Source organism: Argopecten irradians, chromosome 7 (genome assembly GCF_041381155.1).
Source record: "Argopecten irradians isolate NY chromosome 7, Ai_NY, whole genome shotgun sequence".
Lineage (NCBI taxonomy): Eukaryota > Metazoa > Mollusca > Bivalvia > Pectinida > Pectinidae > Argopecten > Argopecten irradians.
Window position 1 is genome coordinate 42,660,733 of NC_091140.1, and position 22,734 is coordinate 42,683,466.

Here is a 22,734-nt window from a genome sequence, read left to right on the forward strand (position 1 = left end):
TTATAGTTTATTCGTAATGTTTGTTTGCAAAGGCACACGGAATCTTTAAATGAATTTTTATCATACTTATGATGCATTGGACCAGCCTTTTGTCGGAATATTTTGGAGTTAACAGCATAAAGTTCGTGTATTGAACGATCATTGCATAACAACTGCCAAATCAAAGCTTTTGATTCGGCAACTATGGGTGATAAGGTAAGAAAAATTGTTTTGAATTTATAAAGAAAATCAAAATCTTATTTTTGTTTATAAAACACACATTATATCATATTTGTAAGAAATTATTTTGTACAGTTCGTTCACAAACAAGAATAGGCAACCCTCGATTGTCGCCGTATGTATACATTCTTACTAGATAACAACAATTCTTAAAAACACCCTTTATAAATAAGAAATAAATAAGAAATTTATATTATAAATATATGTTTTATAAAATTATAAAATTCAAAGGAATTTAGTTTGACTGCTGACATTACACAGTAATGTGCGTAATTTTCATACATAAGTCATTTTTTCCATACATGGATGTTATTTAGCACCTTTATTTCGAGCAGGGCAGTATTTACAATTACAATGCATTGGTTTTCATTTTATGAATATATCAAAAAATATTGAAAATGAATATTGGCAATATTGCAATAGATAATGATATTTACATTGGTCGTGCAGTATATTAAGTTAGTACACACTGTCAAACCAAGAAGCCAAGCAATGGTCTACAATCCCATTTACACAGGCAATATTTCTTTACGTGAATTTCATGTGATTTTTTTCACGTGAAATTCACGTGAATTTCATGGGAATATTTTCTTCACGTGAAATTTGGAAAAAAATCATGTGAATTTAACGTGAAAAAATTTACATGAAATTCACTTTTATTTCACAAGAAATTCATATGAAAAATTTCACGTGAAATTCACTTATACGCCCAGGTTCACGTGAAATTCACGTGAAGATATATTGTCCGTGTAGCAGCATTCCCAGTATTTGTAAAGTAACTTATTCCATCCGTTCTAATTCAAGCAAACAAGTGGAACATCAGTACCATGGTTTTTTCTCACTTGCACAAAATCTATTGTTACTACATATGTATTTATTATTATAAAGTATCATACATTTTTTTCATTGACTTTAATGATGTCTTTATATTATCTCATCACAACATTTTGCTTTTCAATAGATTTCCGAGATAGAACGACAGTGCAAAGTTTGCGAATAGTATGTCACATATAACTTTAAAACTTAATTGAGTCGATTTTCATGACCTCCGTTACAGATATTTCAAACTTCTGTGCAGAATATTCATTAGTGAGAAGCTAATGTATTATGTTCTTATTTATTTCCATATTCCAAATTTGTTCAAAATCCACAATCAAGTTTCTGGTTTTTCGGCAAGCTAAGAGGTTACCCTTTACCGATATAAACTTTAGAAGGATTGTCATAATATCGATGAAGGTCTACACCAGCATACAGTGTATATACATGTCCCCGTGTTTTGAAAGCCCCTTGTGACAAAAAAATGTTTTATTTTGTAGAATTAACTTTTCTGTCCTTTTATTTCAATTTTTATTTTATAAAAAATATATTCAATTTCCACTTTGTGACATTGACCTTCCTTATTTACGTATAAATAAATACATAAATGAAAGAAATGAATCAAAACCTCAAATACGATCCCTTATGCCATATCTTATAAAGAGTTAACTTTTCTATTCTCCTTTTTTTAATCTCTTTGTTAATTCTATAAATAGACATTCCCTTTCCATGCGACCCGGTTGACCTTCCTACCATAACACTTAAAGATGCTCTGGACAGCGCCAAAAGAGCATAAGTGATATCAAGGACGTATATGAATCACTTATAAATCCTTGATGATATCCATCACTTGAACAATAGTTGGTGTTTAATCGTGTATAGAGATATGTCTAATTAACACACACACACACAAAAAAAATAATATAAAATAATTCATTTTGCCTTTGGTGCGTGAGCAATCAGTACTTCATTCCATATACATTTGTAGGATATAGTGCCACGCGATTTTTTCGGGATGCAATTAATTATTTTTTACATTTTTAACTTGAAGTCAACTCAGAAGCTCAAACTTTTCAATGGTGGTAATGGTGTAAAGTAAGTAATGTTTGTAATTAAAGAAAAATACTGAATCGTCTGCTCCTGTTTTTGAATGCGAACAAATACCATTTGTCAGCAGTGGAGCATCTTTAAACAATTTATACCAAAAATCGCAAATATACCAGCATTTATAATTTTATAACATTTTTTGCATTCCAGCCTCATTTCTGGAAACCCTTCGAGCTACCGTTGGTTCACCGCCATGTTGTCCCGCGGAAAACCAGAGTGACAGTTACCCGGAGGAAAAGTGAGGGGTACCAAATGATACTCCCACCCTTAATCGTGCCGAATAAAGAAGGCAATTCAGACGATGGCAAGTAGACATTTTTTAAATATTTATTCTCGTTCCATAAGCCTTCAAACATAGCTTCTTTGGAACCATTTTGATGCCGAATACCTCCATCAACTTTCGACATCTGTCACGATCAAAAAGGAGCACACCGCATAATATCAAATCAAGTGAATCCTAAAACACATCAGGCCCCTATTTCGAAACAAACTTAAGTCCAAAACTGACTTATGTCTAAAGTTTTCATATAAGTTACATAAGGAGAAAAACTTAAGTTTTGACTTAAGTATACACTTTTGTTCGAGAAATCGGAGCCATTTAGAAAATGCAGCGATGCTACTTACATGTACTAGGAAAAGTAAGAACAATTAAAAATAGATTATCTATTATAATTTTGCGTCACTAAATCAGAGATTTTATTAGAGAACGAATAATGATACAATATCTTCACTTTATCTTAGAGATGATCATCGGTTAGAAATAGTCCGTCCGCCTACTTCATCACTAACGTTGTTTCTGTTGTCATTGACTTGACATTGATTATAGCAAACCAACTTATTTTCGTGAGCAAATAATTTCGCGTATTGAATGGACTAGAAGAAATCACGAAAATGTTTCAAATACAGTAAAAGTAAATATACATATATAGAAGAATAGATAACGAAATTAAAGCGTCATCAAAAAGTCCTTAGGCAAGGAAAGGCGTAATTAAGTCGCCACTACGATAGGTTGCTTTACAGTTTTACTTGACAAAGATTTATATGGAGGGTTGGTGGCGTGAAAAAAATTATGAAGTTCAAGTTTACATTCTTAGTTTCTAACTACACTGCAAAACACTTTATTTCGAGAGAAACAAATTTTCACGTTATCTTGCGAAATGACTCGAACGCGAATTTGAATGTTTCGCGAATAATGTATAAACGTCAGTTAGAGCCCTAAAAATAACGAAGATGCGAACTATTGTAACCGCAAAAATTAACCTGTCTACATTATGTCGGTATGCTCCATTGTTTTGACAGAGGAGGGCTACATATCGGAGGAGAGCGAGCCTCCATCCTCGTGGTCAAGAGTACCTGACAGGACAGGCATCACAGTGTACCTGGCGGCCTGTCGGAAGTACAATGTGGTACCTCTGACGTCTCTAAGACGACAGCTCCAGAGCGATACAGTGTCAATTAAGAGCCAGAATATGCAGGGACACAATGCTAAGGCCCTCGCTATCGCACTGGTGGTAAGGCTGGTTTTTGTTCAATAAAACAGAGACGTTCCGTGAATAGCTGAGACGTTTAAAACATATTTCCATATACATACATGCGTTTTAAATTGAGAAAGCAACTGATTTTCGTCATTATGCCGTCGACAAAAAACAAAACAAAAATTACGACACACTTTGACTTTACTAGCTTATTATGAAATTACAATCTATATAAAAATCTATAAAAAAAAACCACCCCAAAAACGCCTATTTTGACACACGGACAATTACAAATAGTTCTGAAGAAGTTAACTGACTCTTTGAATGGTTGATGGGTTCCCTCGTCCCTTGTGTATTCATTTGTCATTCTCCAAGAAATAACATTTCTCTGATTCAAACAATATCTTTAATAAGTTACGTGAACTTTGATTTTGACACAATTATTCAATGATATCTTAGGTAATTTCTAATACTTCAAGTTATATTTGGTAATGTTTTTTATACTAATCAAATACATCAAGTTTTATTTCCATGTTTGTTTTGTGTTTAAGGTGAACGAGAGTGTCACAACAGTTGATCTTGAAGGCAGCTTTCTTGGTAAAACCGGGATCAAGTATATAGCAGATGTGTTTTATGACAACGACACCATTACTGAACTGGTAATAAACATGCTTGTAACGAGCATTTTCATTAGCTTAAAAATATACTTTATCGGCATATAAAGGCAAAATGGCGTCGCCGTTTGTAACGTCACATCTGATTGGCTGATACAATAATGGCGTAATGATTTCACAGAAAAAAGTCCAAAAATGATTTTGGAATTTCGAAGAGATTATCTTACTCCAGCTTTTAAAGTGAATAGTCGGGCAAAGAAAACCAGTCTAAATGCGTTCATTGACCTTCCAAAAGTTCTCACATATTAATACGACGGCCAAGTTCTGCTTACGTTTCCCAGTTCTGACCATTAAAGTAAAGGAAAGTTGAAAGCATTGAAAGCGAGGCTGCGTGTAAATGTAACCACGGACATAGTCAGCCGGGAGGACGTATTAGGATTCCTATACTTTAAATTAAATTCTTCGTACGCAGACAGATTTTAGCGAGAGATTTTATTTTTCCATTTCATAAGAAATTATACTGGATACATTCACACCATTTTTACCGACTTTAGCCATCCTTGCCCGACTGTTCACTTTAAATTATCTGGTTTTAGTAAAATTATCGTAATTATAACTTGCTAATGATCCTTTTGCGTAAGATTTCGACTTTATCATGAAACATTATTAACGTAATTTGCTTTGTTTATTATCACAAGTCAGCCATTTGCGTTGTTTATCCTCACAAGTCAGCCGTTTACTTGCACCGCGAACATTTCCATTTAAAAGGATTTTGGCTTGAACATATATAATTATTGTGTTCATAAAGTTGAATTGTACGACTCGATGAGACACAGGGAAATAGAAATGTAGAAATATTTATTTTACTTACCAAACAGTCATCACGAAAGACTCGTCGATGAAAATTTCCCGAAGTTTTTGTCTTCAATCAAGTATCTATTAATTTATTAAATTTATTTGTGGGTGTTTGTTTTTAAGAACCTTAGTGGTAACAAGTTAAAGTTGTATGGGCTGAAAATTTTGGTGGATAACTTGCGACAAAACCGATCTCTGCGGGCACTGGATTTATCAGGTAAAACTTGTTTGTTCATGTATGTTTGTCTATAGGTGTTTATTCGACAAGAGCTAACGAAGCAGTAAATAAGAATTTAAAAAAATTAAAAGTATAATGTTTTTTTTGTGTTAATTAGACATATATATACACGATAATACAACAATTATTGTTCAAATAATGAATATCATTTATGCTCTGTCGGCGGTGGAGCATCTTTAAAGAATGTCATGCTACATCCGTAACCAATGTTTGTTGCAAATCTAAATACAAACTCTACTGAATCATGAGAGATCAGTGATTGTAAAATTCTAAACAATTGTTTCCGATATTTATTCAACTTAAAATTGGTCAGCTAGACGTGTATGATGTCTCTGAACTAAATACATGCAATGGGAGATTTGTACTACCGGTATTTAAATGAATTCTATCTGTTGAAGAAATTGTTAATGCGTAATTACAAAAACTGTTATGTACTACAATGTTATTGAACGGCATCACATTTTTCTTGATATTCATTTTCAGATAATGGGTTTACGAAAAATGATGCAAGATGTTTAAAAGAGCTTTTACTGGTAAGATTGTTTCTCGATCTTTTGAATGCAGCCATTATAAAGCTACAGTTTTCGATCATATGTGATGTTCAGTTTTGTATGATAAGCATATACATGTATATGTATTCCAAATCAAGTTTATTTCCCATAAGAACGTCTCTTAATTCGCAATGAATTTATCTAATTCAACAAAGATATATGTGCGAATCAGTTTAATGACAATACGTAAATTACATTATTCGTAAGGGTGGTCTGGGCGACGATTGAACGATTTCGAAAAAAGGACACGAATATTCATTTTGGGTTGTCATTGTAGTGCTTACCCACCGTGTTCTATTGTTCAATTTTCATTTCAGTCTAAGTGTAAAATACGGAAGTTGAACTTGTCTAGAAATAAGTTTGAAGACAGTGGCGGGCTTCTTATCGCCGAAGGACTAGGTAATAATATACTTATCATGTTGTAAAATGATAACTAATTATGAATACACGTTAGAACAATAAACTTCCTGCAAGAATAAATATCAAACAAATATCGGAAGTCAGTTACGAAGCAAAAGGCGTTTTCCTTCATTGGCTTGTTACCCTGTTCTTTTAAAATATATGAAGTATAAACTATCATTTCGCCTTTCTTTATTCCGTTGTTTAGCTAGCTTGTTTTGTATCATGTTCATAGTCTCACCAAAGGTATCCTATGTGTACCGGAGGTATAATAATGATATTATTCAATATTCAATAGTATAAATATTCATTTGTTAATGTAAATGATATTTTATCTATGATGCAACGCATTTTGTTGTAAATCGAATAAGAAAACACGTCAAAGACTTAACATGATTTCTATTCCATATTAAGATATTTGTTGTTATTTTTTAAATTAGGATCTGGGAACATTTTATTATATTTTATTTTCTTGCCATCAGCTGAAAATACGTCATTACTGGAGTTGAATATCAGTTGGAACCATCTTCGGGGGCACGAGGGGTCAGCCATCGGTCATAGCTTAATGGTAAGCAATAGTGTATCCGGAAAATAAACATTATTTCCGGAAATACGTGAGGTTTAGTTATCAAATAATACTTTTATATTCTTTGGGGGCTGTATAATGTATTTCGAACGTAGTCCTCTAAGCGTGAATTTATGGGTGAAACAAAAGCGATAAAGAATTTACTTTAATTTGCATATTGCATATCAACCTTAAACAAGTTTTCTATTCAGAATGCAGCCCAGAGGAATTTACAAAATAAGATGTGTTCTTTGAAAAAATGTGTTAATGAACACCATCCCCATTGGAAATCCCCTTCCCAATAACAAATATCAAATCGTTTATTTCATTGCTGTAGAATAATAACACACTGGAGGTGCTGGATGTCTCCTGGAATGGCTTTGGCGTTTCCGGATGTCATGGACTCGGAAAAGGTTTGGATGCCAACACGTCTCTCCGGGAACTGAACCTAAGTTCCAACAGGATAGATCCGGACGCAGTGGCCAAATTTCTGGAGGGACTGAAGAACAACAATACATTGACGTGTCTTAAGGTACGTTGTGGCGAATTTTGTGGTCAATTTACTGACTCCTGATTTAAATATTATTTTGTGTTATACATGTAATACTATACGCGTATGCTTTCTTCTGGAATATGTACCCAGATACAAGCCAAAAGATAAGTTTCAGCATTTAAAATCAATTGTATATTTTCTTTTTACTGAAAACTAAATCTAAACCTCTGAATGGGTTTAATGAAATTGGCACAGTTTTTATCAACGGAGATATGTGAATTCCAAACCGAATTGAATACAACACCAAAGGAATAAAAATCATTAATATAACATATGTATATATACAATCAATGTATTCCAAGTTAGTTTTTAGCATTCTAAACGTTTTCATTTAATTCGCTTTCATTTTGAAAATAAATGACCACAACCAAACTGAAAAAATATAACCAACTCAAGAAGATAATCCAGTCTTTGGAATAAATTACAAAAACATTCACGTAATCAAAATAAATAATACGTAGAAGTCTTTTACAAGTATCTGATTTATTTCCTAGTGAGTGCCTTTGGTTTACCATGTATAAATCGTTCAGTTTTGTGCCTGTTCCAGATAGGAGATAATCCGTTGGGGTCAGGAGGAGCATTGGCGGTTTTGAAAGCAGCAAAGCATTGCACCAACATCGAGGAGATAGATATAGGGGTACGAGATCCATACTTATGTGCTCATTGTATGTTACACCCCCTCACCCAATTAAAAAATCCAAATATCTATGATACATCAGCACAACAAAAGCACAAAAACCCTATGTACATTCTGAAATATATATTTCGGTTATTTCTACAATTTATTAGCTGTAGTTATCTTTTTACGAAAATTATGACACTTGTAAAATGTGACTAGACCAAGTTTGATCATTTAAAATGCACATGTTAGGTATGCAGGGCCTCGCTATGTAGAAATGGTAAGTTATCAAATAGCATATTGAATAAGTGAAAATGACTTCGATAGACAACGACGTTTCTGTTTGTGAACCTATTTTGTTTCAAAAGGCAATAGATTCTAGTTGCTCATGGCATTTGAATATAAACAAAATTAATGATTCAGTTCAGAAAAACAACATTTTTATCTATCAGAGTTACTTCCCTTTGTTTCACTCGTACTCTGATGGATAAGAATAAAAACAAATGTGTATAGTATATTATGGCCATCTTGATATTTAGGATACTTTGAGTGCATTCGAAGGACAATTTTGAATTTCAGAACCAACCCGTATCAACAGAATTTGCTGACGCTCTTACAAAATTACAAGCCGATCGGGAGATACAGGTACGCCACGGAAAAGTCCTTTGCAGGACAAAGCAAGATGTTCCAGACGATACCATTTACATCCCCGGAAATCCTCTCCTGATTCTGTTTGAGTTTATTCGAATCAAGAATTTGGATATCCTGGATGTTTTTAAGACCCTCGACGCCAACGGCAACCATTCTATAACATGGAAAGAGTTTCATTTTGGAATAAAGGTACCTTAAAGATGCTCAACCGCCGACAGAGCATAAATGATACTGATAATTGTAACAGTAATTGGTGTTCAATCATGCATGTATATGTCTAATTAACACAACAAATTATATAAACAATTTATTTTGCCTTAAGTACATGCGCAATCAGCACTTCATTCCATATAGGATTTAGTGTCACGGAATTTTTCCGGGATGCAATTAATTATTTTCATATTTTTAACTTGAAGTAAAATTAGAAACTTAAACTTTTCAATGGTGGTAATGGTGTAAAGTAAGTAACTTTTGTAACTGAAGAAAAATATTCGTCTGCTCCTGTTTTTGATAGTGAAAAAAATACCATTTGTCAGTGGTGGAGCATCTTTAAACGTGAACATTTTTGTGTAATGTCATAAAATTTCCAAACATATTCTCTAACTTATATATTGATTTATATATGCTTTGTTATGCATTGCATTATATGATTAATATAAACATAAAGGAATACATGAATATCAGTTAATCGACTTCCTGTCTCTAAAGTTTAAATCCAGCACGCCTCAAGAAAATGTTTGCCATCATAGTTTATGAAATTGACTAGATTTCTATTACAAGCAACTTGTATTTCCTTTCCGTTTCGGCGATATAATCGGTTTGTAACACTAACTCTAGATCTCTAAAGGCCGATACAATTACCTCCAGACGAAAAAGTCTTGTTCGTACTGCTATTACATATTCAATTAACATCACCGTGATGATTATTCACAAAAAAATGATGAATATTCACAAAAAATTGATGAATATTCACAAAAATTGGTGTTTATTCACAGAATAGATGATTATTCACAGAATATTGGTGTTTATTCACAGAAAAGATGATTATTCACAGAATAATGGTGATTATTCATAGAATATTAATGAATATTCAAAGAACTATTTCCTTATTCATATATTTTTTTCTTTCCAGAAAAGTCACATACCAGTTCGTCCTAAGGACTTTGAAAAATTGATTAAGAAAATGGACATTAACAAAGACGGGGAGATTAACTTCAGGTAAGAAATAAAACCCAAGAAAATATTAGTATCTAGTATAGCGAATCCCGGAATAGTGAGCCAGGTTATGAGAAATGATCTAATATAAATGTAGATGGATTCTGGAAATGGGAAATCATCTGGTAAAGCGGAATCTAACTAAAGAAAAGGATCATGTATGCTTAAATCGTTCTATCTGGTCACAAGAAATAAAAACAAATAAAAACCAAGCGCATATTTTCCAAAATGTTACTGTGAGTCATCTTCAGGTTTCGCGTACGATTAATTTTGGCGTATTAAAAAAAATCACCAAAATAAATTACTGGGAAATGTTCAAATACAGGTAAAAGTAGAACCGAAGAATTCCAAATCGCGAAATTAAATCGTCACCTAAAAAGTCGTTAAGTGTAAAACACGAAATTAATTCGCCGCAAAATAATCCGGTTTAAAGTACTATTGGCAGCATTAATATAATTAATGCTCTTATAAAGATATTTTCTATACCAGATGTGAAAAGAAAGTATTTTTTTGATAGATTATATAGCAATGATTTCTATCTGGTTTGTTGCAGTGAGCTTGTTCTGGCACAGAAGTCACATAACGCTAAAGCTGAGAAGCTATTGAAGTCTGGGCTAGACACATTCTACGACAGTGACATTGGACCAATACATCAAGAACTACACAAGTGGTGCTGTGATAAAAACGTGAACCTGAAGAAATACAAACTCGTAGAATAATTGCTCCAAGTAGTACATGTGTCAACTCAAACTAATAGAAGTCTGATAGAGTATAACTGAGAAGAAGGTAATCAAGTAGTCATATAAGGTATCACCTTTGTAAGAAAAGATAACTTGATCCTCTCAAATACTCAACAAATGTAAATACCAAAACACGCAGATATGTTAACGCAAACATGGGGGCTGGCTGATATTAATAGTTTCAGAAGTTATTTGATTAAAAATGCAAATAGTTGCCTAATGCTCAAATACAAATAAAGTGTATTAGTTAATGCTAGTTGCATAATGCTCAAATACTCAGTTCTTCAGCATTCTGTACAAATAAAGTGTTTTAGTTAATGCTAAGTATTGTTTGTGACTCAAATTCTTTTGACAATACAATAAACAAATTGTGATGCTCAAATGCACAAAACGTATTTATACACAGATATGTATGAATGGCAATGATTGTTTATATTGTTAATATGCGCTACATAACCCAATAAGCGTGTTAAAATTTTACCCGATTTTTTAAGATTACTCACTTAAAAGTACATACATCTAATGAACTTTTTTCGAAATAGGTTGTGCAATTAAGTTTTGAGCTATTTTACCTCATACCACAGATATTCATTTCTGCTGCACAATCGAATACACTCTCGAGTCAATTTTGAGGTATTTCTTTATGCAAAACTGAAGCCTGCATGAAGCTCTCCATATCTTAATACTCTAATTTTAGGGCATACATTTGTTTTTTTTATGTGTATGTTGAAATAGGGCTATCTGCTTACGTATAAAATAACACCCATGACCATTCTGTCGTGGTGTACACTGCTACATCAGTGCCTCGTTATATACATGTAAAATGCGGGAAATTGTAATTCTTTATGAATAGTAAAGATAAGTCATCTCAGATTTTGAAATTAAATTTTGTACATGTATAAATTATATTTTACTTTTTGGTATGACTGTTATGAATATAGGATCCGCAACTTATAAGAATAAGGAAATTTGAACACATTAGCATTCTTTTTAATCAGCGCCTTTTAAAGATGTTCCACTGTTAACAAATGGTACATTTTTTCTCCGTCAAAAACAGGTAGCATTTTCTTCAGTTACTAAGTTTACGTACTTTACACCATTACCTATATTGAAAAGTTTGTGAAAGGTATACATCATCAATGCATTACGTATTTTATCACATTACTGGCAAGTTCAGCCTTGTCACCAGTCGTATAATATACAATGTGCACTCCAGTGTTGGGATGTGTAGTTTATTATTTTAATGTCCTAATAACCGCCAGGGTCATGTAAGGACGTGCTAGGTTTGTTGGTGGAGGAAAGCCGGAGTACCCGGAGATAAGCCAGCGGTCAGTACCTGGCAATTGCCCCACATGGGATTCGAACCCGCATCCCAGATGTTGAGGGCTTGTGGTAATATGTCGGGACATCTTGACCACCCGCGGCCCCTATATAATGTGTTGGGATATATGAAACATTGTCTGGTAGTGAGTATATTGAAGAAATATCTCAAAAACGTGGACAAGGAATTTGATGAGAAATAGTTTCATTTTCGAATTCTGCTTTTGTTCTATGTTTGTATCTAATATACACAGGAATACATCCGTGTCAATGTTCAGGGCTTCATGACTTGTACAGTACCATCTCCACACCCGATCCACACGTCTCAACACGTATTCACTCCCACCTCTGTAGGTTTTAATACTCCATGTTTCCGGTCCAGGTTCCTGGCCCGTGTACTAGTCCCCGGTAGGTACGTCTGGTAAAAACAATCTGCCGTACCTGTCACTAGCCGTTTTACCGCTGTCTAATTCATCTGACCATGTTTGTAGAGTCGAACATGAGTTGTCCATGATGAATACTATCGAATATGTTGATACGGCTATACCCGCGGACATATACAGGCGATATAATTCCCAGCTGGTCACTGGTCAATTTCCTTACAATTGTACCTGACTGGTTCAGTACAACTATAGCCGGTGTCCTGGTACTAACATACACATTGCCTGTCTGGTGGATGCTAATGTCGAATGCTTGATGTGGACTGATGTCAGCAAATGTTGTCACTTGTTTGTTGTGTAGTGACAATTTATAAACACATGCATGCGCAGTTACTGGAAAACTAGTCATCAATATGTCTGTTGTCCCTACCATGGCCAGTTGACACGGTTTGAAGTCCAATACCACTGTGTCTGTGACCACACCCTCCTTACTGACCAGTACCAGACCATTGTGTTTGTATTTAGATAACCACTGGACATATACGGCGTATTTGATTTTTTTTTAGTAACAGTAAACTTCGAGATCTGCTGGACGTATTTCCACCAACATTTTCCTCAACAGGTCTCGACTAATATTGCCGGTCACAAATCGAGATGGTTTCGGTACAACTGTCTGCAACTCTACATTAGAGAGTCGTGCTCAATGACCAGTCTATTTCCAACAGAGATCCAACTGATGTACTCAGTAATCGTCCCTTCCGTCTTTTCATGCAGGCGAGTCAACTCGCGAACTTTGGTCTGGTATTGTTGACCGGATGTTTTATATGTCGCCGATTCTGCTTTTTCCAAGACCGATAACTCACCGAGCACTAAATCCGCCACAGAGTTAACTTCTGCTAATAGTTTTGTTCTCTGAGAGTTCACTTCTTTCCGACATGCGTCAAATTGTTTGCCGGATGCTTTGTTAGTACTTTCCAGCTTGGATATTTTGGTCTTGAAAGATTCTACTTTTTGGGATATTGTCGTCATGTGTTTATTTAAATGCCTCTTTACTGTTGAAACAGTTTCCTCCAAATGTTTCCAGTTGTTTTGTTTATTTGTTTTGGAGACACATACATCACAAATAAGTTCCTTACAGTCAGAATAGAAATGACCCGGGGTGTAGTTTACATATCTCGGGTTCAGGTTGGTCGCCTTGACGGTTATGCTAGGTTTACACTATGTTCCCGGCGGCCATGGCCACCGTGGACAAAACGTGGTGACCGCGAGACAACGTGAGACAACGCAGAAGGACGTGATAGACAAACGTGAGCGGCCGTGGTTACCGTGGATGCCGTGCCAGATTTTTAAACTGTCAAAAAATTTGCCACGGCAGTCACGGTACAGATGGTGAACGCCACAGGACGTAATAAAACGGGATTGACGTAACAAAACGTGACAGTGCGTACGAGGCCGTAACAGAACTTCAAGACGGTCCGTGGTGGAACGGGCAGCAAGCACGTTCCAAAGAATCTCACGGTGATTTCAAGTTTTGTGACGTTCTGTTGCGTTTTTTTCTATAATGGCATAGAGGGTCAGTAAGAAATATAGGGGGCGAGGGCGTAGCCCGAACCTTCTATACTAACCTTCTAAGCTTATGCCTTTATAGGGGGACAGTAACTGACTATATAACGAATTTATCGCATCAAGGACCATTGGTTTGTTTCATAAGGTTTTTGTTTCCTATTTGTTTCGTCAAGAATCTGAAATCAAACTTGAATTAAGCAGGCGAAGGATACAAACAATCGCCGCTTTTAAAATAATTCAAAAGTGGCATGGGCAGTAGGTCTACGTCATATTTATGTAATGAACCTGCAGTATACGTACTGAATATGCATAAATCAACAATAATTTTGACATTTCTTGTGCACAGTAAGTTAGGCCTACCTAAATACGACACCAAACTGGCTGTAAAATCTACATGGAATGCATCACAAACAAAAGTGACACAAACATCCATCCAACATTTAAAGCGCAATCGTTTTGCTCATCTGTGCATTCTCGCTGGGATAATCACTTAAAAGTTATGCCGATAAATTGATTTGTTACGTTTGACTTTCGCCGCTTCATTAACTTTCAAACTGTCGTATGGGAAGCAACTCGTATTTAAAATAAATGCATTTTAATTGAATTATTAAAACGATTAAAGTTATTTTCACAAAAATTAACAAGAAATATATAGTGTTACGGTTTTGAATTGGATATTTAGTTGAAGAGAATGTGGGTAAATTTTGAAGCGAGGGCGAGAGCCGCCATATTGCACCATAATAAAATTTACTGACCCCCTATAGGGGGTCACCATGTGACGGTTCTCGGCAAATCATTTGGGGACATTTCTGTCTGAGGTGCAATAAAATTAATAAGTGTCCTTGTCTAAGCGGAATGCGTCATTCACGGCAGTAAATATTTAGACAATCGAAACAGGTACATTTGTATATAACGTAATACTATGCCCTGTATGTATATTATACATGTACAGCACCGTTCAACGACCAAGTATATAAAATGATATACAACAGGTACTTGGATCACAGAAACATAACTTATATGACCACATTACATTAATCTCAGACTGAGAGCATGATTTACAAACATAAATGTTAATGTCAAGTGTAAACACAGTAATATCAGACTCTAGTGCAGGTAAACCATATAACCTGACCAATTGTTGCTATATATATCATACCTTATTACATAGAACCCGTGATATTATGGACGCCGGTACTCCAGATAATTCTCAGTGCAAACGGAAATATCACGAAACGGATTTGATTTAAGAAGTAAATGGGAAAAGGCATCAGGATTATTCGCAATGCTAACGCTTTTGGTTTGCAACGAAAGTGTTCGGATTACCTGCTGTAAATGTCTTACGAACATATGCCTTTCACTGAGCTGTTTATACATTATTGAAAAATAAGAAAAATGTGTTTCAGAGAAAAGTAGATCGTGTATACACATATTTTACCACTGAATAATATTTAATTAGTATACTCACTGGTATATATAACAGGTACTGCTACCATTTTTTAGGACCGTTTGATGTGATGTTGAACTTGAAATGCTTGTGACATCTAAAATATCATATACATCGGAGGAAAATATTAAAAAAAATTAAAACGTTTCAATTTCTACTACTTCACTATTTTTCTTGAAATTCTTTCCTTTATTTTCATTCTTTAATTAATTTTTAATAGTTTGTCTAAATTTATCCCAGTTCAGGAAAGTAGGAACCAACAGCGAGAACTGTACTGTTAGATATCAAAAGATTTTGTTTTTCTGCACGAGATAATAGACATAAAGACAGACAACAATTTTTTAGATTACTCAATACATGAACAATAGCCGAGAGCTTCAGTCGTTCTCCTGCATGCAGAGAAGTCTTTTAATTGTACGTGGAGTTTTTTCCTGAGCAGTAATTTGAATATTTACCATAGTGTAAATATTTTTTTCTTTTCTTTTTTCCGTTACACCCACGACATTATCATTACCACAATGTTACTTGTAACTAACTACAAAAACAACATAAGAAAGAATGCCATATCTTCCTATTATTTATATATATAGAACTATATGCTCAATCTGCATTCACCACTGAACATCATATTTGCGTCAATATGTTCAAGTCAAACTGCAACAGGTAGCTGATGAATGTTGCCACAACATCAAACACTAGAATGCTAAATAAATCAAATACATTATGTACGTAATGTGGTATCTATTTAACAGAGCTGAGATTCTATCAAAGCGAACTAAATCACAATGCCTATCCGTAATAAATTATAATGATATAATCGTATATAAAATAGAATACTTACAATTTCACATGTTCGTATAGAATATTATTAGTTACACAAGTTTGTTAGTGACCTAATACGGAGAAATATTGGGTCTTAAATAAACTTGTACGCCGAGCCTGATACATGTTTATTTTAGACCCAACATTTTTCCGTATTAGGTCACTAACAAACTGTGTAACGAATTTATCCCGTCGAAGACCCTTTCAATAATATAACTGCAAAATGCACTATGTATGGAAACCAAAACGACTCAAACTTAAACAATTTTCTCCTCATTGAAGACTCGAATGCGTTGTCATAGTCCATTTCTGTTAAATAATCCTAAAATAAGTGTTGCCGATTTCGGTTTGCTTTGAAAGTGGTCATCAGCGCTATCATTCAAACATTTTTTCTCCATATCTTTTGATTGCCGTCGTCGCGAAGCATTACTTGACCTCCATCTTGTTGCTAATGACGTTAGGGGCAAAGAACGATAACGCAATCGTCCAAACCTGATACGATTTCTACTAACCTGATACGACTATATATTGGATATCACGTGACGTCATTTTAACCAATAGGGATACAAGATTCTTGTCTGAGGCGGGATAATTGGTGTTATACTTACATATCACTTTATATAAAAGTTCTGTTACAGTGCTCTACTTGAAATCAACTTAAGAAGGACTCTAAATTTGATTGACTATATGGAATCAAAATTTACTTATTTATATGATTGGATGTTTCAACTGGTTCTAACTTGTATTAACAAATTAACAATAAAAGTCATATTACGTAATATGATAAAGTTGAAAGCCATACACCTGTTCCATTCTTCTCCAATACACCTGTAAATGTAAATGACCATCCGCTCATAAACACCACAGGGGAAAGTCATCAATATTTATTCAAGTGTTGATAAATTCCAAATATTGTCCGATGCATAGTAAGTATGTTCATTTCCAAGTTATGCTCTATTATTCTTCAAAGTTTTGCTGTAATATTCTATGTTAAACTTCAATCTAAACAGAAATATCTCCGAGTCAATATTCACAGCTTCATGACGTGTACAGTACCGTCTCCACACCCGATCCACACGTCCCCACACGTATCCACTCCCACCGCTGTAGGTTTGACCACTCCATGTTTCCGGTCCAGAAGACATGTGACCCGTGTACAAGTCCTCGGTAGGACGTACACCTGGTTGTTTCTGAAGTCTGTTACAAACAATCTGTCGTACCTGTCACATGATATATTACATAAATTCATGATGCTAGCCGTTTGACCGTTGTCCAATTTACCTGACCATGTCTGTAGAGTCGAACCTGAGTTGTCCATGATGGATACTTTCGAATTCGTTGATACGGCCATACCCGCGGGCATACAGGCAATGTATATGTACAGTCCCTTCTCAGCACAAGTTACTTTCCTTACAATTGTACCTGACTGGTTCAGTACCACTATATCCGGTCTCGTGGAACCAACATACACCTCGCCTGTTTGGTGGATGCTGATGTCGAATGCTTCACGTGGACTGATGTCAGCAAATGTTGTCACTTGTTTGTTGTGTAGTGACAGTTTATACACAAATGTAGTGAATGGATAACTGGTCATCAGTAAATTCATTTGCCCCATCATGGCCAGGCTAAATGGTTTGAAGTCCAATGCCACTGTGTCTCTGACCACACCCTCCTTACTGACCAGTACAAGACCTTTGTGTTTGAATATAGATAACCACGCGTGACTTTGGTCCACTGGACATATCCTGTATATTTGTTTTTTTTGAGTAACAGTAAACTTGGAGATCTGGCGAACACGTTTACTGTTGATATCTTCCTTCTCGTGCTGACTTTCGAGGTGTAGCTCACCCAACATTTTCCTCAACAGGTCTCGATTGATATCCCCGGTCACAAATCTCGGTATAACTGTCTTCGCCTCTACGTCATAATGGGAGAGATTTGTTTTCAGTGACCTGTCTGTTTCCAACATAGATCCAACGGATGTACTTGAAATCACCATTTCCGTCTTTTCATGCAGGCGGATCAGTTCGCGAACTTTGGTCTTGTATTGTTGAAAAGCTGTTTTATATGTCGCCGATTCTTCTTTCTCGAAGGCTGATAACTCATCGAGCACTAAATCCGCGACAGAGTTTACTTCTGCTATTAACTTTGTTCTCTGAGAGTTCACTTCTATTCGATGTGAGTCAATATTTTTGACGGATGCTTTGTTAGCACTTTCCAGGTTAGATATTTTGGTCTTGAAAAGTTCAACTTTTTGGGATATTGTCTTGATGTGTTCATTTAATTGTCTCTTTACTGTTTTGACAGTTTCCTCCAAATGTTTCCAGTTGTGTTCTTTATGTGTTTTAGAGACACATATAGAACAAAGCGCTTCTTTACAGTCAGAACAGAAAAATTCTTGGAGTTTACCGGGGTGTAGCTTACATATCTCGGGTACAGGTTGGTCGCCCTGACGGTTAGCTCGCCCTATCGGTACAATGTCGTCGTTCTTAGTTTTTTTCCCGCGTGAGTGGACTTCCTTGCAGCGATCACACAACGCCTCCTGACAGTCATTACAATACCAGTTTACGTTGTCTACACTGTCACATAGACAGCACATGAAAGTAACTGGTTCTTGAGCACGACGTATGGATTTAGAACTCGCCATGTTTCGTGACCAACTTGTGCTATCCCTGTGTTTTGTCTACAATGCTGTCTATTCGATAAACTGTGGATTTACTACCTCATAACGGGTATATCACCTGACACCACGTGGAACATACGTGTCTTTGACCTTCATGAATGTGTTTAAAAATTGTATCGATTAAAGACAAGTAGAAAAACGTAATACTATGTAAGTGTATATGTGCAGTCGTCATGTATTTCCAAGCAGGTCATTGCATCGTAAAACCTAACCTACATGACCAGAAATTCTTAATCACAGGCTAAGAGCATGATTTACAGACGATAAGGGTCATCATACGTAATTACATAGAACCTGTGATAATACGGAAGTCCATACTACAAAAACGTCACAGTACGAACGGAAATATTACGAAACGGAATATTTACGAAATAAACGGAATAAAGCTAAGGCGACTGAAGTTTTCGCAAAGCCAACGTTTTTGTCTTTGTTCAAAAGTGTTTGGATTATCGAGGGTCCATTGCATATGTCTTAAGAACAAACATAATTCATTGAGCTGTTTGTACATTTCTGAAAAAAATAAGTTTAAAAATGTACGTTTCAGATAAAAGTAGCTCGTGTATATCGCACGTATTTAACCACTCAATAAAACTTCATTATCACACTTATTAGTATGTAAGTTAACAGATACTCCTACCATTTTTAGAAACGCTGATGTGTTTTTGACCTTAAGATGCAAATGTCACCGAAATCTGTCTTAATAGGTGATATATCCCCAATATCAAAAATACTTTTAATTTGGGAAAGTGTAAAACATAAAACTGTCCCAATCTCTACTATTTCGTTATTTTTTCTAATGTTATAATCAGATCAGTTTAAAAACGCATTTCGATAACAAAAATACCTTACTTTATGCAATATGTGTTCCATGATGCATCCTTGCTTTGTATATTTGTATAGAAAGGACAAACAAATGTCGATATCTGTGGTTTAGAAAGTCAAATTGTAGCAGTAGCACTACTTGCTATAGATAATATTAGGCATAATAATCTGAGTACAATATATGTCAGTACAATTTTCTCATGAAACATGTTTTTTTTTTTATTTTCTTTTACTTGTTTATATTTGTAATATTTAGCCTAAATAAAACCCAGCTCAGGAAATTAGGTACAACAGCGAGAACTGTACTATAAGAAACTGCACAAGAGAATTACTTTATAGATATACATACAAATATATCACTAGAATTACACTTTACAGAACCACAGTCGTATTCATGCATGAACTTGATTTGTATTTTTTTAATATGATGTAAATATTGATTTTTTTTGTGGGAGGGGGGGGGGGTGTTCCCTATTAAATCCATGACATAAGTATTCCTAAGATATCGGTGACTTTTGAGGTATATTTGAAACATGTGAATTGTAACAAACTGCATTTTACAAAACCATAACAGAGAGAATGTTTTGTTATCTTTATACAGTCAAACCTGTCTGTAAAGACCACCCCAGCGGACAAGGCTGATAGGACCATTCCCTACCGTAAGGGTAGGACAGAGAGATCCGAGGAGGAGGTTCACGACTGTCTCATCCGAAGATAGATATTTACCTATCCTACAATGTACTATCTAGGCAGGATGATCCCTCTTTTCTGCCCCTGTAATTTACCCAAAAATATTGAAAACTACAAATAGGCGATTAAAAAACCCAAGAACAATAAATAAATAAACTTGAAGATTTCTATTTTACTTTGACAAAAACTATGTTAAACTTGTTGCACTGTGATATACAATAATCTAAATCATTTTAAAATATTCACAGTCATAGAAATACTAACTAATATTGTATGAAAACCATTTAATTTAGTATATCTATACCGAGCAAACTTCAACGAAATTTTCATATGGAGGAAGGTGGAATTCCGATTCCAATGATCATTAGGCCAAAGTTCAGCACGCGCGTGAAGCTCGAGCTGGAGTTCGAATGTAATATTGGTTGTCCAATTGGACTGCACAGGATTATTATTATTTGCATCAATCTCTCCCAGAGTTCATTCACGTGAAATGTGGGGACCGCATTGAACTCTGAGAGAGATTATATTTGCATATAACATTTTACAACTTCCGGTTTATCACGCGGATATGTTCTACGCGTGTATACTCAGTCTTGCCCTGGGTTAGACACGAATCATTCCCTCACCGGAAGTGCAGATATCTCTGTTCGATGGGGTAGAAAAATGGTATTTATAGGCAGGTAGTCTTTATAGGAAGGTCCAATGATATAAAAGATCATTTGGGACCCTGTGAAAGTGATCTTATTAAGCAGGTGGTCTTTATAAAGAGGTGGTCGCTAAGGTGGTTTAATCGTATTTATTTACCCCAATCTGCATTCACCACTAAACATCATATTAGCGTCAATATGTTCAAATAACAATGGGTTTTCCTTATCCGTAATAAATCACGCAAAAATTGTATATAAACTAGTATTGATCACTAGGAGACTGTAGAATAATTGGTGTTATACTCACAAATCACTTCATATTAAAGTTCTATTTGAGATCAGTGCAAGAAAAACTCTTATATCAAATCAAAAATAATGTATTTGTATGTATTCTAACTATGGTTGCTGTTTTAGACAATGAAAAGCAGTTTCTGAAATATACAATGCTTGTAATATATGTTTATTCAGGAATTCCGAAGCGTATCGATTTTGCAAGCCATTTTACAAATTCTGTATCTTGATGATCAGTTCACGGAACAAATTCTCACAATTTGCAAAACTAAGTACATGTACCCTATATGTCAAATGGTCAATGAAATCGTCAGTGACTTTCTATTTGTTTAAAAAAAACAAGAATATTTTGCAATTGATTAAGTTTCTTGTTAATTCCTGCGGTTATTTCTATGAATAAATCCTACAGACGTCGTCTTTACTCGATATTGATTCAATCGTCATGGCAACATTAAAATGAGAATTGCAAAATAATATTTTCGGGAATATCACTTGTTTATGATGTCAGGATGGTTCCTGGTATAAATAAATTATATTTAGATGTTAAACCTTTACACAACCCTTCGAAAAATTAACAAAAGTCTTGTAGCATGTAAAGAATTAAAAAACATAACAAGTCTGAACTGTACTTTATAACGTATAGCTGGTATACACGCGGGCCAAACATTTTGCAATTTTGATATGAAACTGGAAGATTAAATTAACATCACTACGCGGAATAGAAACCAGACATAGGTTTTCAATTCAAAACAACAATAGTCATCATCTTCTTTAGACTCTGTGAATTTATCGCTGTTCCTGGTCATAATGTAAACCAATTTTGTCATTGGATATCGTTTAGTTAGAACTTCAATTAAAGAACATCGGCTATGACTTTCAGTAAAACGTTGTTTTTTGTGTGTGTTAATTTGATGTTATTGTAGTAATGTACCAAAACGTCGACAATAAACACACTTGGCTTATTGAGTTTTCTGCTCTTAAAATAGACGGAATCTGCCAATCTAGTGACGTTATCGTTGGACAAAACGTGCGATTACACTTTTTGTGAAAGGTATACATCATCAAAATGTTTGTTTCAATCGTCATTGTATTACGTATTTTATCACATAACTAGCACGTTCAGCCTTGTCACCAGTCGTGTTATATACAATGTACAAACTGGTGACATCATAGGTGATCATGATGTCATACACAAAATATGACATAACATGATTATTTCAGTAGACGTAACGTCAAAGTCTAATTTCCCCACTCTTATGTACTATAAGTTTTTATTTATATTTCATAGTAACATTCCATATATACAAGTAATGTGATAAATATAATTACAAGTTGTCGATGGGCCGTAAAACTCAAACAAACAAACAAGTACTTTCGAATACCTTGATATGGCAATACCCGCGTACATACAGGCGATGTAGAATCGACTATCGGTACTTTCCTTACAAT

The 22,734-nt window shown here is 34.9% G+C and overlaps 1 protein-coding gene and 1 pseudogene across 1 annotated transcript; one reads left to right on the plus strand and one right to left on the minus strand.

Annotated features, from left to right (window-relative positions):
- The first annotated feature begins 183 nt into the window (after positions 1–183).
- Positions 184–10,842, plus strand: LOC138327241 (leucine-rich repeat-containing protein 74B-like). Its single transcript, XM_069273218.1, has 13 exons — positions 184–195; positions 2,293–2,446; positions 3,442–3,653; positions 4,169–4,276; positions 5,210–5,303; positions 5,808–5,857; positions 6,193–6,274; positions 6,757–6,842; positions 7,177–7,371; positions 7,940–8,029; positions 8,591–8,851; positions 9,795–9,880; positions 10,431–10,842. Exons 1-13 carry the CDS (start codon positions 184–186, stop codon positions 10,594–10,596), a joined length of 1,596 nt encoding a protein of 531 aa, XP_069129319.1. The 3' UTR covers positions 10,597–10,842.
- Positions 10,843–15,836: 4,994 nt separating this feature from the next.
- On the minus strand, positions 15,837–18,814 carry LOC138326948 (uncharacterized; annotated as a pseudogene).
- Positions 18,815–22,734: the final 3,920 nt, after the last annotated feature.

Bases quoted from the DNA above. Each gene is read 5' to 3' on its own strand.
- LOC138327241 (XM_069273218.1), top strand. The intron at 2,447-3,441 runs GCAAGTAGACAT...TTGTTTTGACAG, and splicing joins AGAAGGCAATTCAGACGATG to AGGAGGGCTACATATCGGAG. The intron at 8,852-9,794 runs GTACCTTAAAGA...TTTTCTTTCCAG, and splicing joins AGTTTCATTTTGGAATAAAG to AAAAGTCACATACCAGTTCG.